Source organism: Xenia sp. Carnegie-2017, unplaced genomic scaffold (genome assembly GCF_021976095.1).
Source record: "Xenia sp. Carnegie-2017 unplaced genomic scaffold, XeniaSp_v1 HiC_scaffold_23, whole genome shotgun sequence".
NCBI classification, from domain to species: domain Eukaryota; kingdom Metazoa; phylum Cnidaria; class Anthozoa; order Malacalcyonacea; family Xeniidae; genus Xenia; species Xenia sp. Carnegie-2017.
The window spans coordinates 10,149,262-10,165,744 of record NW_025813486.1 but is presented as its reverse complement, the minus strand read 5'-3'; the positions used below and the strand labels follow the sequence as shown (position 1 = coordinate 10,165,744).

At 35.2% G+C, this 16,483-nt stretch overlaps 1 protein-coding gene and 1 long non-coding RNA gene across 5 annotated transcripts in view; one reads left to right on the top strand and one right to left on the bottom strand.

The window, feature by feature from the left end:
• Positions 1-6,642: 6,642 nt before the first annotated feature.
• Positions 6,643-14,983, bottom strand: LOC124448430 (U3 small nucleolar ribonucleoprotein protein MPP10-like). Of its 3 annotated transcripts, XR_006949056.1 has the most exons (8): positions 14,292-14,983; positions 12,922-13,135; positions 12,008-12,149; positions 10,442-10,509; positions 9,548-9,679; positions 9,334-9,444; positions 7,729-7,977; positions 6,643-7,181 (listed from the first exon to the last, which is right to left on the bottom strand). XR_006949056.1 is itself a non-coding variant. In XM_046999445.1 (7 exons), the coding sequence occupies exons 1-7, from the start codon at positions 14,978-14,980 to the stop codon at positions 7,903-7,905; spliced, it is 1,431 nt and encodes a 476-aa protein (XP_046855401.1). In that variant the 5' UTR covers positions 14,981-14,983; the 3' UTR covers positions 7,727-7,902. The 3 variants fall into 3 exon arrangements, 2 of the variants coding, with proteins under 2 accessions (XP_046855401.1, XP_046855402.1); XM_046999445.1 differs by lacking the exon at positions 6,643-7,181 and having other exon boundaries at positions 7,727-7,977; XM_046999446.1 differs by lacking the exons at positions 6,643-7,181; positions 7,729-7,977; positions 9,334-9,444 and having other exon boundaries at positions 9,608-9,746.
• The window catches only part of LOC124448432, a 27,209-nt gene continuing 19,914 nt past the window's right edge, over positions 9,189-16,483 (top strand). For both annotated transcript variants that reach the window (XR_006949059.1, XR_006949060.1), the window contains exons 1-2: positions 9,189-9,199; positions 12,249-12,252. This is a non-coding gene — a long non-coding RNA (uncharacterized LOC124448432). The remainder of the gene's footprint in view (positions 9,200-12,248; positions 12,253-16,483) is intronic.

Sequence of the window (16,483 nt, the reverse complement as noted above, 5' to 3'; positions counted from 1 at the left end):
CTTACTTCTTTTGTTGTGCCCCCTTGTCCTTAGTTAATGCAACTGACTGCTTCCTGAAGGACAGAGAAGATGAAAATATTCAAAATCTAGACTGGCCACGAGAGGGGCCATCTTTTACAAACTCATGTCCAAGCCCATTTCGGCATTTTCCACACCGCACTTTATATGTGTTAAAGCCTTTTGCGTTTGACAACACTGTCTTCATGGATGGTCTCGTAAATGATGGCCACGGACTGGAATGTGAATACTTTACACTACTGAAGAGCTCATGTCCACACTTTGAGCAAACATATATCCCTAGAGATGGTGATGGAAACCAAGAGATTGTTGGGGAAAACCTATGTAATATCTTCTAACACAAACTCAACCCAAGTATCATATTATTGGTATGTCAAAGCTTAAGTCAAAGAGAACTTTTAGCTGTGGTAAGCAGGTGAGTTAATCAGAAAAATCAGTATTGTTTAATAACAACCCTTCCTAAGGCAACTAAATTGTCGAGATGCGCACTTTAAAAATGAATCAACGTGATTAATGATTTGACGCTTCCAAAAATTTTCTCATCACCGTATGCAAACTCTGGAAGATTAACATGGAAATATTATTTTAATGTAAACCATATCCATAAAACAAATCCTTCCCTCAATTTCACATCGACATGACGTAATTAATACATTTTATAAAGTTCATAATTACCGCTGAAGTTATAGGGAAACTCGGACATTTCATGCTAGGCAATTATTAAAACAGATTAAGCCGATACATGAAACAAGGAAACTTTGAAATGAAGCAATGAATCAGTTTTATTTTATGTCGATGTACCGTTACGTATATCAATATCATCACATACGTACCCTCCTCGAAGTGATTCTTGTACTTTTCGCCACCGGACCAGCTACAAAAACTCATTATTTTAAATTGAATCAATGTCTCACCCAAGAATGCGCAAAATAATATATAAATCCTTTGAAAGACAAATGTTATGAAAATTCCCCTAGTCAGAATTTACTTTGATTTCCGGATGACTAAAACAGACTAAAAAGTTCAGGTCTTGTCATTGTAACTTCCGTTTCTTATTTTAGAAAAATGTTTTTTTTTTGACGCAATTTTCAGATATTTGCAACACTCTTCAATATTTTTTGGTCCATTGGTTGATCAAGGAATTGGGTAACATTACAATAAAATTTTACACCTGACTTTCCCTTTTCTTTTTTTCTTTCTTTTATTTTTCAAGCTAGTAATTTGAAAACGATCATGGATATTTTAAACATTGATTTTAGTTAACATTTTTATATTTGTATGCTGTAGTTATAAAAGTTGTACCATTTTCTATCATAAAATTTTAAAATTTCATAATACTTCGCAAACAATCCTAAAATAATTTATGTCTCTTAATTAATAATTATTCTAAGGAAATTTTAGCAAGCAACAATGTTGCCATAGTTTTTTCATGCATTATCTCATTCATCGTCTTCTTACAGTTAGTCATATCAACAGAAAATAGCAACAAATTTATAAAAATTAGAATCTAATTTGACAAAATTGTGACTCCATCAAGGCATCAACAATAAACTTCATGGAATCTCGTAATGTTATGGTTGGATAAAAACATGTTTTTTGAGCAATTATTCAATCTCATGTATGTAAAAGGTTATTTTATTATAAACAAGACGCCTCCTTAGGCGTATACTCGTGCTCTGGTGATCAAATAATTTTCGCTTTGTCCATCCGATCAAAACATGAAAGAGTGTGGAAAAATATGCCGAGGGCTAGTGTTATTTACGGTTTTAATTCGAGCAATATCCCCATGTGTTTGGATCGGGCCACCGGCCATTTAATTGATCACACATTTGAGAAACATTAAGTAGCGTTATTATTCATACCAACAAGAGAGTAGTGTTACAAGTACTATTGGCAAAAGTATGAAGAGCTAAATCCTCCCAAATGCCAAATTGCAGTGCTAATTGTAATTATATTAGTCAAGCATTGTCATAAGGAAAAACGCAATCAGGATTTTTTCATGTATTTTTATAAGTATAGAGGAGTTATTTACTTTGAAAGTATATTAGAATCCAGGTAAACACATTACCGTATTTACATAAAGCAATAAATATATAAATAAGTAAATAAATTATTAATAAATAAATAAACAAATAATCAAATATATAAATATTAACATGTCAGAGGAAGTCAGTAGCGTGCTGGCAGGGGGGAGGGGACACCCATCCCCAGCTGTTGAATTTTAGCTGAAATGGCTAACGGGCGTCAAATTTTGAATTTTTGTAGGAGAAACGTCTTTGAAATTCTACGGTTAGTATAATTTCTTTCCCCAAAGTCCGGGGAGCATGCCACAGACCCCCAAAAGTTTTAAAATTGTCAAGTATATCTTAAATTTCAATCGGTATTTTATGGGAATAATCAATGTACGGTCCAGCTTATGTGAAAATTTTTTCAATAAAACATTTACGACGTAAAATTGGCGGATCTAGGGCAAGTCAAAATAAATTACAACAGCACATTTTGGCATATGTTTACATTTCTAAGTACCTTACAGGCAAATCCATTGGTAAAATAATATTCTTTGAAAATTCAAAACCGATAGTGTTTTTCCGATAGTAGCTACTGTGAATTTAAAATTGAGCAACTATAATTTTTTTAGACTAATCTGGATCTGCTATTGCGACGTAAAACACCTTAAACGAAGTTCCATTTATATTTCTGTTAGATGGAAACACCAAACCAATACAACAGTTATGAAGGTATTTCGACTTACAAAATTATTTGGCGGAACACTGGAACCTCCAAGTGAAAGCTGTACTTTTCATAAGCAAACTTCATATATATAAAATACTGTTAGCTCGAATTAAAACAACATGTCCGTTAGGATGAGATGCAACACAAGGATGCTCACCTTCAAAATCATTTCTTCTTGACACACGAGTGAAAGAATCCAGCCTACCCGACGCATTGTAGGTAAGCAAAAGGAAAGATTTCCTTTCCTGAACCAGGATACAACGACAAGTTTTGAAAGCGTGTAATGGAAGGAAATGCTGAAAACCAAATGGCCCGCAGGCAACTTTGTACTCCACTTGAAGCATCCATCTTCCGAGTAGAAGTCAATTGCTGTGCCATCGCTTGAAGAAATCATTATTTCGTTGCGATGTGAAATATTCAAGCAGGGCAGTAGTCCGGGATCAATTTTAACTTTTTTCTGCAACACGCCATCATTGTTGCATAGGAACAAAGAATCACAGTGAATGAAAACAATATTCTTGCTGTAGGTCAACGCAACACGAAAGAAAAGTCCCTGCTCAGAATCCAGGAATTCCAACCATCTTTCGCGAAGAACCGTCGCAAAGTCGGGGCTTAAAACGACTAGTCTATACTTGACCGGACCATCACAACACATAAAGTGGGCGCAAATCACATACACGTTGCCAATATTATCACAAGCTAATCCACGAATACGACATTTCTCTGGGAATTCCCAAGAATCCATTTCTTTGTACTCGGGCAATGGCACGGTCTTTGTATCGTGTTCATAAGAATCAAAATAATGCTCATCTCGTCATCCCCACTTTCACCGACCGATTTCGTGACGATTTCTCCGCGAGCATTGACTGCAGACAGAACTGGATGTATAGCTTCCTTTAGACTGAAATATTTTCTAGGTTGATTCAAGGTGTCGTTGCACAATGACATCTTGGCTACTACTTCGTGCCAGTGGATAATAGGCTGAAAAACACGTCCGTCTGAAAGCATAATTCCACTAACCCAAGTCAACCTTTGACCCATTTCACTAGAAAAAGTCTGACAATAGTTGAAGAATATGTAATTCATAACCATTACCGACTCGACCAAATTGAAGCGTTTTTTTCTTCGGAAATGGGATTTAAAACCACCCTTGAAGAAGGCCGAAAAAATTTTCGAGACAAATTTTTCCCTATGAAATTCTTCAAGAAACAATTGACAGGATGTGATTGCCATTTCCGGTGTTTCTATGCATTCTAATAATTCCGATACGATTCGAACCTGCGCGGCCAAAACGCGATCGGCGCTTGTCAAACTCCTATTTAAGAAAACTGTGTGTGACTTCTTTCGTGCGTCTGTAAACCGAGCACTGGCGTAGCGATACTCGTTGTTCGAATAAACTTTGAGATTTTCGACAACTTTGGATAGCTTTACTATGTCGTTAAAGTGAAATTGCGAAAATAAGTCACAAGTTATCGGTGGAGTTTTTGGCGATTCACACGCCGATACAAGATTCAATTTGAGCTTTTTTCGTGCCTTTGATGACGCTTTCAATAACTCGGCGACGCCTTCTTTAACCAACTGACACTGACTAGCAAATCTTTGCGATAATCATCGCCAATCTTACGACTGAGTTCATCAACTTTCTTTTCGAGCATTTCAACAAGAACATCATCGACGACATCACCTTGCTGAAGATTGTTGGCAAATTTATCGCGTGCTTTTGTCAGCAATAAAAAAAGAGTTTTTTCCAAAACACAAGAAACCAATGGTGAAGACATTTAGCGAATTAAACCTTTTCTTTTCTTTGTAATTACAACACAATGACAACGAATGCAATGAATGGCGCAAAAACGTCAGTTGTTTTATAAGCAGAATTCCGTCGTTAATTAAAATGATTTTTGGGAAACTGTGAGAGGTTTGACGTCACAAGTTTCACGATGGTTATTGTTCGAGATGACATTTCGGGCAATACACACACTCCATATTTCCGAGGTATTTCTCATTTCAAAGGGAAGGGAGGAACACTGGATGACATATATATAGCATGGAAGTTGAATTAAAAACACGTATATTCCATTAAATTGTAAGAAATATGCCCTCCAGGCTGCCTAATAGATCAGCAAGCAATCAAATTCAGGACGAATAGAAAATAGCTATACATGTCATTGTTTAGCTAAATTGCCACTGACCGGCAAAAATAAAAGAGTCTAAAAATTAATGAGCGGCTTACTTTGATGCAATTAAGTGACCTTTTATTTATTAAACAGTTAATTTAAACATTGGTTTGTATCATGGCTTTTTGAAATTACTTACACCGTTTAGATAATTTTATGAATTTTGAAGCCGTTCCGTGGGAAACAATGCGACAAAATCGTAATTGCACAATGTGGTATTTGCTTATTGAATAAATTAGAATGAAAAACAATTAATACTTTTACGTAAAAGATGTATTCTTTAACATCCTGTTCAAGAAAACAGTCAGTTGGAACTTTGAAACGAATAAAAAAGAACCAACACAAACACTTAAATTTGTAAAATTCCGATAAAGTAAGACATTTTGATGAAAAATACATAGATTTGGGAAATGGGATTTGTTCTTTACTTTAATGCATTGTCGGTGGGTCATCGTTTATTTATGAGCACTGAACGCCAATAACTTTATTAAAATACGTACATATTAGTAGGCAGTTACGTTCATTTAAACTGAGGAAGCTGTGGGTGACCTTGAACATCTGTGGACAAACACGCCGTGAAAACAGACATGCAAATACGTAATATGTTGTGTCAATAACGACGTACGTATGTAGGTAGCTGCTTTAAAGAATAATTTTCGTTTGTCAAATTGGACAGCAACGTGCCGTCCTTCAAAATAATTATAAACTTCATCCAAGTAAATTTTGTGTTCACATCACAAGAAAATACAGCAAAAGCTTTCTAACCGCGGTGTTTATACAGCATACTCTATTTAAAATTTAAAATTTTTTTCTGGAGATGATCATATGAGGCGACAATGTATTTGATTAAGGGCGGAGTGCAACATATGATGTAAATAATCACATTGCTTCATAATGACTTTGAAGTAAAGCTGAAATATTGCTTTTGAAAATCTTATCTCTTGGTAAAATAACTCAAATCTTGAGTTTACAGGATGATGCTTAAAGGAAACGAGTTCACTCGTACATCATAGCTACCATGTTTCAAAACAAAAGCATTCTCCGTGTTTCTATTGCGTTATAGAAACAAGTGGGAAAGTTTAGGAAAATTTAGAGACATAAAAAATACCCGAGAAAATTTGAGAGCAATAGGTTATAATACTATTTCATAGAGCGTTTTGTAAAATAGCCTTTAAAATACGGGCACTCATTGCTATATGCTGAAAAAACCCGGTGTTTGTGTAGCTAACTCTAGAGAAACATGGCAATTTCATTTTTGATAAAATCTTGCAGGTTGCGTGGTTTTGGCGGCAAATTTGAAAGAAAGCAAGGGCGCTGATTGGTAGAATGCTGAAAAAACCGCGTGTTTCTATATCTCTGTAGAAAGAAACACGGAAATTTCAGTCTCGTAGGTTGTGTGGTTCGTGCGGAAAAAATTTAAGAGAAAAATACAAACAATACGAATGTAATTAAGATCAATAAATTTACTTTTGCAATCTTGCTTTTAAAAGGCTACTTAAAGTAGCCTACTTTATGAAGGAAATAGAAAACATTTTACTTGTTCCTATGGAATTATAAAGGAAAAACTCGAAAGTGTTCGAAAACACTCGCACTTCGTGTTCGTGCGGGCCACGCAATTTCTTGCTTCTCCCAAACTTTCCCGCGTGTTTCTATAACTCTATAGAGAAACTCAGAAAATGCTTTCAATTTCTTAAATATTTAATAATAATCAGGACAGTACAGATTCCTCGCAGTTTTAATCTTTCGGTTAGAAATTATAAAATGTCACTTCAATATAAGAGCAAATATAAGTAATATTTGTTGGTTTTGAATAAAAATTCAATTGATGTATTGTTTGACTCAACGTCAATATAAGACAGTTAAGGTTCCATTGTAAACATGGGATGGGGAAACAAATTTTGCCTACAAATTTTGCAAAAAGACGCGTAGCATTATTTCAGTGAAAAAGGCCTCAGTAAAGCTTCTTTCTCCAAAACGGAAAACCTTCGCTAACAACCACAAACCATCTCGGCATTAATTACAACAGTGACTTCAATCAAAACTTACAACTAGCGGACGATACTTTTGCCTTTTTAACTTGACGTCCTCCTTCGCTTTTCCTCACAATTTCCTCTCGTACATTATCTTGAAGCTTAGCAAAGAATCCCGAAGATGACGTCAGCGAGCTATCTCGAGATTTGCCGTTGACGATGATGCTGGACTTGTCTTTCTTTAGTGTTTCCAGCGCTTTCTTCTTACTGTATTTATTGCCTAGACCTAAAAAAGCACAATAAGTTTCGTTCAACAAATCACTGTAGCAACTTTAACTACTTCACAGCAATAAACTTTGTTGTACAAATCACTATTGCAACAGGACTTACTTCAAAACAACGAGCTCCCTTTAACATATCCCACAGACAACAAAATTAAAAGAGCGTTTGAAATATTTCAACTTTACATTATCGTTGAAGTCGTGGAGATTTCTTACGACAATATCCATATTTTTACAAGTGTAGCGAGTTCTTAAACACGAGAAACTAGCGAACTCGATACAAATTTTACACATTGATTAGACATTTTAGCTTATAGCTACATTCCAATAAATGAAATGTTCACCACCAAAAAAGAGAATAACCACAATCGACTGAAAATTTTGTTGGAAAAAAGTTAGCTCGACAAAAATTTTACTTTTAAAAAATTTAAATTTAATCTCGATACTGTTCCACTCAATCCATTGTCTATTTCCTTCCCAGAGCACAAAAACAGCACAAAAAAAATTTCCAAAAAAAGTTAATGACACTATCATCATGATATTCCTACAAACCTGGATTTGTTTTCTCGATCACTTTCTGTATTTTCTCTTTATGTTTTGCAGCTGTACGTTGTTTCGCTTTCTTCAAACGACGCTTTCGCGTTCTGTCTTGTTTTTCATTTCAGTTTGAGCTTTATTTCAGTTTTCTGTTTGTCATAAATTTCTTCTGGAGCGAGTAGTGCCGCCTCATTCACGTTTACCGGTGTGTACCTCCATATTGATTGACGGCACGTTGGATACGATCGTCACTTCAGACTTTAACTGCAGATTGAAAATAATCATGGTTTACCAAAAAAGTACATTACAAACGTTTCACGTTGAATTGAATCATGCAAATAGAATGCATGAAAAATACTAGCAAGGAAGCATGTAATACATGTAAAAATGCATGTGGAATGTGTGTAAGAAAACATATAAGATCTAATGTAAGAATACATGTAAAAATGCATGTAAGAATACATATAAAAATGCATGTCGAATGTGTGTAAGAAAACATATAAGATCTAATGTAAGAATACATGTAAAAATGCATGTAAGAATACATGTAAGAATGCATGTCGAATATGTGTAAGAAAACATATAAGATCTAATGTAAGAATACATATAAAAATGCATGGGAGAATGCATGTAAGAACATAGAGATTATAAATAAGACTAGAGGTGGTATTGATGACGTTTTTAGGCGACGCGTGAATTAGGGGGAAAATTTATGTCCCGGTAAAACACGAAGTAAACAAATGACGTTTTTTGCCGTTTGCTTCGAGTTTTGGATTCTTTCTTAATATATTTAGTAAGTTTTTTGCTCTTTAGTACGAGCATCAAGAAAATTTGTCAGTTTAAAGCGTTAGTAATTGTTTTAGCGAGCTGTTATTATGATTATCTGTTGTTTATAATCTCCGTAGGCTTTGTATGTTTTAATTAAACTATACGCAATGAAAACTTATGTTATTCTTTTCTGTTTTTCTCTTTTTACAACCTACATAATCACATAGTTCAACCGTTTTAATAATTTTTCGGTATGGATGACAAATGTATGTTTTGAAGTCTGTTAGCAGTTGAATTTAAGACGAACAAGGTCTTCCTATCAAGCAATGACTCACGGACTTATAATTTACTGAATGAGTGGCTGAAACCATCTAAAATTACGATAAAAAGGCAAGAATTGTTCAACAATTAGACTGTGGTAGTAATCACTATAGTATTTACGCATAATATATACAAAAAAGTGAAAAATCATAGTTTTCCACGGTAGCTTAACATCCGGGAATGAATTTTGCCCACCCAAAAAACGCGTACCATATTTTTAACTATAGATATTAAGATGCCACCTCTAGTATTATTTAGAATCTCTATGTAAAAATACATGGAAAAATGCATGTAAGAATACATGGGAGAATACATTTACGTAAGAATATATGGGAGAATGTATGTATGTGAGAATATACGGGAGAATACATGTAAGAAGACAAGCAGCAGAATACATGTAAGAATACATGTAAAAATACACGTAAGAATACATGTAAGAATACATTAAAAAATACATGGAACAATGCATGTAAGAAGACAAGCAGCAGAATACATGTAAGAATACATGTACTTAAAGTGTTTAAGCCTCACCGGTTTGGGTGTAAAATGAAAGTTGGTTAGAGCATCCAATTTCGAAAAGAGAGATTTCATCAATTTCTTAATTTCAACATGTTCTTTGTTTTCCTTTTCTCCCCCTGGATTCTAAGAAAATACATGTAAATCTTACAAAAAACTTTATAAAAAATTTCAAGATTCACATTTGAAAATCTATGACAAATTGCTCGTTTCTTAAGTCAAAACATACCTGTTGTTGTTGATATTCTCTCTCATATATTTCACTCAGACTCATTTTACTTTTCTCTTGACTTATTGGGTGAGCTTTCTTGTATTCAACTTTCTTTACTGGCTTTTCTTTTCGCTCCACGTCATCCCATGCCTATAGAAGAGACCACGTATGATAGCATGTGATACCGAGGGAATAAAAGGACCCATGCACGATGGCGCTATAAAAACAAGATAACATTACCCACGAAGGATAGTATGAGACATACGAGTAAGAATGACTGATGCAGGAGATGTCATTGAGGATCGCATGACCTATGCAAGATAGCGTGACAAAGCCTGGTCTTCACTAGCGACATAAGCAAAAGCATGCATAAGAATAAGCATAAATAAGCATTAGATGAACGGAGAGTTTTAATAATCTTGTACTTAAGCTTATGTCGCCAATGAATACCAGGCTTAAAGCAAGATAGCGTGACCCAAATGAAAAGCGTGATCAATGCCGAATAGCGTGAGCAATGCAAAAAAGCGTGACCAATGCAGGATAGCGTGACCCAAATGAAAAGCGTTACCAATTCAGAATAGCGTGACCAATACAGGATAGCGTGACCAATGCAGGATGGCGTGACCAATGCACGTTAGCGTGAAAATACAGGAAAGCGTGACCTAGGAGGTTAGCGTGACCAATACAGGAAAGCGTGACCTATGACGGCTAGCGTGACCAATACAGGATAGCGTGAAATAGGACGGTTAGCGTGACCAATACAGGATAACGTGACTAACACTGGAAAGTGTGACCCAGAAGGAATAACGTGATGCGGGATAGCGTCATTCATTAACGGAGAGTTTCGTGATCATCAAATACCTCCTGGATATACCAAAAGATAATCATCAAAGAATTCCTTGAACAACTTACGTTATCTTTAATTCTCTGAGTAATAATATCTTCTAAATTTTTGCTTCTTTCTTCTGTTATAACAGGAGCTATATAATGAAAATACACTTTAAGTAAGCACTTTTAAAATGGCACAAGATACACACTAGTCAGTATCGTACGCTACAGAGGCTTGGTTACGTACGTACATATAAATTCTTATTTACTTGTTCCTATTGAGTTATAGAAACAATAGTAAAAGTTTGGGAGAATATCAAAATTGCTCATAAACACACTTTTAGTTTCTCCTAAACTTTCCATGTGTTACTGAAACTCAAAAGAAACACGAAAATGTTTCCATTTCTTAAGCCTGAAACACACAAAGCAGTCGCTTCAGTCGCGCGTCCAAAGCGAATTAATGCGCACGCGTCAGTAGGTTGAACGACAGAAACAAACATGTGAGCGAGCATCGCGACTATCAACGTGGCGTCTATTGAACATGGCAGAGATTTCTGTTTCTTACAGACACAGACATCACTTAAGCTTTATTTTGGCGTTTATTATAGCTACTAATATATGAATATTTACTAAGTACAAACTTCTATGTGGACAAAGAGAACAAGCCAGTTAAAACACGCCAATATGATCATAGCCCATTATGCGTGTATCGTGGACAATCTTATTCTGTGCATTGAGGTTAATAAGTTTTAGTTTGTAGCTCCTATCGTCCCTATTCGATAAGTCATATAAAAATTGAATGATTCCAGTGTAAATTCACCTATTTTGTCCTCTACCTACATAAAAATGGTAGCATAATGCTTTATTCAACAACCATAAACAATAACGACCTTATCTAAGGCATTTGAAAATTAACCTTCCACTAATAGATAAAGCATTATGATACCATTTTTTTTGTTTAATACGTAAAATTCCAACTATTTAACCTTATAATTATACTCATTCATGTCGGCAAGCGGGATGCTAGTGACAATCTACAATATGTTTAACATCGATATTAGATTCATTCTTTTCCAGTGAAAAGAGGGATGCTTTCACTGAAGGGCAATGATGTATTGTCTAACATTAACACCAGATTATGTTACTGATATTTAATATGGAATTCGAGCTTAGTCCATGTGAACTGTTTAACATGCTTCCAAACAAAAATGAACAGGAATATTCAGTTGATTAATCTATAATAAACCTTTCACCTTTTTACTCTGCTATACCGGTCACAAGCCCGGGACTTGTAGCGTAAGGCTCTCTACTTTTGAGTAGATTTGTCTCGTTTACAAGGAAGAGGAATGGAAGGTTAATTTTCAAATGTTGTCGGATAAGGTCGTTATTGTTTGTAGTTGTTGGATAAAGCATTATGCTACAATCTTTTTTGTTTAATAACACTCCAACTATTTAACCTTATAATCAACATGTTGAATTTCAAAGCGACTAGCTGACGCGACTACGCTACCAGCTTAGTAACCACGCAGAGCGGTAGTTTAAGATGCGTGACTAAAGCGACTGCCTAGTGTGTTTCAGCCTTTAAATACCAAAGAGGGCAACATGAAAAATTTCAGATATTTAGTTTCCATAGATCTATTATTCACTAACCAGGAGCCATAGTGTGATCAAACTGCAACACTTCCTCCAGCAGACTATTTTGCGGTCGTACAGATGCCGATGTCTCTCCTGATAGTTGCCAACTTTTTGTCGCAATATTACTTTGTTCCAATGCCGCAATCTGCTTTTTCACCTTAACAATACCATTGCAGCAATGTTTCAATAAAGCAACTAATAAATCTCCACAAAATTTCTTTGCATCATCAAGCAGTGATCTAAGATGGTTTTGTAGGGGGGTGGGGTGGGTGGAGGTGGACTAGTTTTCATCTAACATGGTTTTGTAGGGGTGGGGGTGGAGGTGGACAAGTTTGCATTAGATTTTGGGAGCTAACTCTAACCACATTATATGGGATTTTAAATTCTATTTTAAAATGATTGAGAAATTTTCGAAGTGCTCCACTAAACACTACTCCCAATTGCCATGGCAGTAGGCATTTTTAACAAATATTAAATGAGGTTGAGCATGACTATTCAGACCTGAGTCAAAGCAAAGCTGAGGCAGATAACATTGATCAAGCTCCAAATAGTTTTGATAACATGCAAAAACCAAATTCAATAAAGTTTTATTGCACAATTATAATCGAAGAGGCTTTCTTACTATTTTGTAAGAGAGTCATAAATTTTCCATAAATACTCAATGAAAACACTACGCAAGTACAGTAAAGGCATATTGTAAAATTGACTGAAATAATTTCCTCGGATGTAGTCCTGGGTTTCAGTCCTGCAGTGTTTGCTCCTTTTTTTTCCCAAAAACTGTATTTGAGCCGTTGTAACTTTGTAAATCTACATTTTACCCAAAAATTTACAAATTCTCAAACAGCTTTTTGAGATCCATCAGAATCAATAGAAACACAAAATGAGGTCATATGCATTTTATATATACAATGATTTACATAAAGTTTTACCTTTTCCTGCTGTTTCTCCAAAGTTGATTTGGATCTGCCATCGTTAAAATTGTCCTCATTAAGCTTGTTTGTATCACGCTCATTATCATTATGCTTTGCCACTTTTTCAAGAATGTGTTTTTCATTGTCATCCTTTTTATCATCACCCAGTTTGGTATTAAGATCCTCAGGATAATCAAATAAGTCAGAATACATGATGTTTTCAATGGCATTGCTGAAAGAAATCGTGATTGAAAATTAGATTTTACATTGGTCATAAAAGTACACGGACTGTATAAAAAAAGACCAAGTCATGGTAAAAAAGCCCAAGTCATGGTAAAAAAGACTAAGTCATGGTAAAAAAGACCAAGTCATGGTAAAAAAGACCAAGTCATGGTAAAAAGACTAAGTCATGGTAAAAAAGACCAAGTCATGGTAAAAAAGACTAAGTCATGGTAAAAAAGACCAAGTCATGGTAAAAAGACCAAGTCATGGTAAAAAGACCAAGTCATGGTAAAAAAGACCAAATCATGGTAAAAAGACCAAGTCATGGTAAAAAAGACCAAGTCATGGTAAAAAAGACTAAGTGATGGTAAAAAAGACCAAGTAATGGTAAAAAAGACCAAGTCATGGTAAAAAGACCAAGTCATGGTAAAAAGACTAAGTCATGGTAAAAGACCAAGTCATGGTAAAAAGACCAAGTGGTAAAAAGACCAAGTCATGGTAAAAAGACCAAGTCATGGTAAAAGACCAAGTCATGGTAAAAAGACCAAGTCATGGTAAAAAAGACCAAGTCATGGTAAAAAGACCAAGTCATGGTAAAAAAGACTAAGTCATGGTAAAAAAGACCAAGTCATGGTAAAAAAGACCAAGTCATGGTAAAAAAAACCAAGTCATGGTAAAAAAAGACCAAGTCATGGTAAAAAAGACTTGAAATGCATACTAGATACCAAGTTGAATTGTCAAGTTTTTGATGATAACTATAGTTCTCAAGTTCTTGCACATAACTATACCTGCTCTAAAGAAAACTAAAAACTTGCCACTTTTATGATAAGAATGCAAGAATCACATCACAATGATGTAATACAAAACAATGTTCTTTTTACAGGTTACAGCCCTTCGAAAAAGTTAGCTCAATCAATACATATGAACTCAAGTAAAGCAACAGCAATGAGCACCATTTCTTAAAATTCAAAAATTTAAAAAAGAGTGCAATGTGTGCAGGTAGACATCTAACTATTTTCAGAATTAACATCGTAATAAATTATTGCAAAAAGGCATCATGCTTCTTGATGTTGAGAATTAAACAAAAGAAAAAATGATGTAAGAGATAAAACTTTGTATGTTGAACAACTTCAGTCATAATGATACGATGTTGTGATACCTATTACCTTTTATCCTTAGACAATCCCTTTGATTCATTAACATCCATGAAATAATCAACATTTTCTTCATCATCATCTTCATCTGACATTTCACCATCACCAGCATATTTACTTTCCAAGAATCTTTCCATCTCATCCAATTTAAAAAATGTATCATCCACCACTGAGCCTTCGTTCATCCTGGCTTGGACTTTGTCTGTAATGTTTGGGATTTCTAACCCTTCATGTCTGACTTCCTCAACACATAAACTATCATTATCAATAATACAATCGCCCTTCTCAGAATCACTTTGAGCCAATATTTGAGAATCACTTTCCATTTTATTTGTTCTTAAATCGGTCGCTAGCATTTTCGGTTTTTCTTTCCTTAAAAATACAGTTCCTGGTTTATTAACCAAAGTTTTAACTTCTACACTCAACTTAGGTAAAAGGCACTCATTTTGAAGCTGTATTTGCTGCCATATTATTTCTACATCGAAATTCGTATCATCAAGTTGTAGTCTCTCGAAAGGACATCCTTTGATACTTCGCCCACAAACAGCTTCCTCCTTTTTAGTGAGGTAGTAAATTTCGCGTAGGCCAGAAAGAATTTTCGAACTTTGATTTTCATCGTGAGTTATAAAGTGTTCGACATTTTTCTCCACGTTTTTAATCAACAAATTTAAAGAACGAAGACTTTCTTCTTCGACCTCCATCTTTTTTCCCACGTGCTGTCGTTTTCCACGCGCGAAGAATGCCCATGCACGTGACCAACGCACTTGATCTCACTGATCTGATAATAAACTGGTTTTAGACAGACCCTCTATTAGTAACGCGAATTTTGACTACAACTATGATGACCTTGAGAGATAAATTAGGAGCTCGTTGACGCACATGTTTGCTCAAAAGATATTGTTCCGTTTGGCATAAACTTCAGTTAAACACAAGTGTACCCATATAAGTTCCTAAACATGCTGTGCATTCATTTTGCCGTAGAGTTTATTGCCGGAGTTTTGTTTATTACCGTGGAGTTTTTTGCCGTGGAGTTTGTTTATTGCGTGGAGTTTTGTTTATTGCCATGGATATAGCTTCTACAGGTAGCAAAAGTGAAGCCTAATTATATATGCAAATTTTACTTCCGGGTACCACGGCGAGATACAAATTTACGGTGGTCCACAAGTGTCACGGCAATAAACGAAACTCCAATGCAATAAAAAAAACTCCACGGCAATAAACAAAACTCCACGACAATAAACAAAACTCCACGGCAATAAACAAACTCCACGACAATAAACAAAGCTCCACGGCAATAAACGAAACTCCACGGCAAGAAACAAAACTCCACGGCAATAAACAAAACTCCACGGCAAGAAACAAAACTCCACGGCAATAAACAAAACTTCACAGCAATAAACGAAACTCCACAGTATAAACAAAACTCTACGGCAATAAACAAAACTTCACGGCAATAAACGAAACTCCAATGCAATAAACAAAACCCACGACAATAAACAAAACTCCACGACAATAAACAAAACTCCACGGCAATAAACAAAACTCCACAGCAATAAACAAAACTCCACAGCAATAAACAAAACTCCACAGCAATAAACAAAACTCCACAGCAATAAACAAACTCCACAGCAATAAACAAAACTCCACAGCAATAAACAAAACTTCACAGCAATAAACGAAACTCCACGGTATAAACTAAACTCTTCGGCAATAAACAAAACTTCACGGCAATAAACGAAACTCCAATGCAATAAACAAAACCCCACGACAATAAACAAAACTCCACGACAATAAACAAAACTCCACGGCAATAAACGAAACTCCAATGCAATAAACAAACCCCACGACAATAAACAAAACTCCACGACAATAAACAAAACTCCACGGCAATAAACGAAACTCCACGGCAAGAAAGAAAACTCCACGGCAATAAACAAAACTTCACAGCAATAAACGAAACTCCACGGTATAAACAAAACTCTACGGCAATAAAGAAAACTCCACGGCAATAAACAAAACTTCACAGCAATAAACGAAACTCCCGTCAATAAACAAAATTCACGGCAATAAACAAAACTCCACTGCGGAAGTGAAATATAAAACAATATACAATATGCCGACAAAATATTAATTTCAAAGTGGCTTCAAACGATTCGATTCGGTGGATTCAGAACTCTTTTAATGCATTTTTTACCAATTTATTA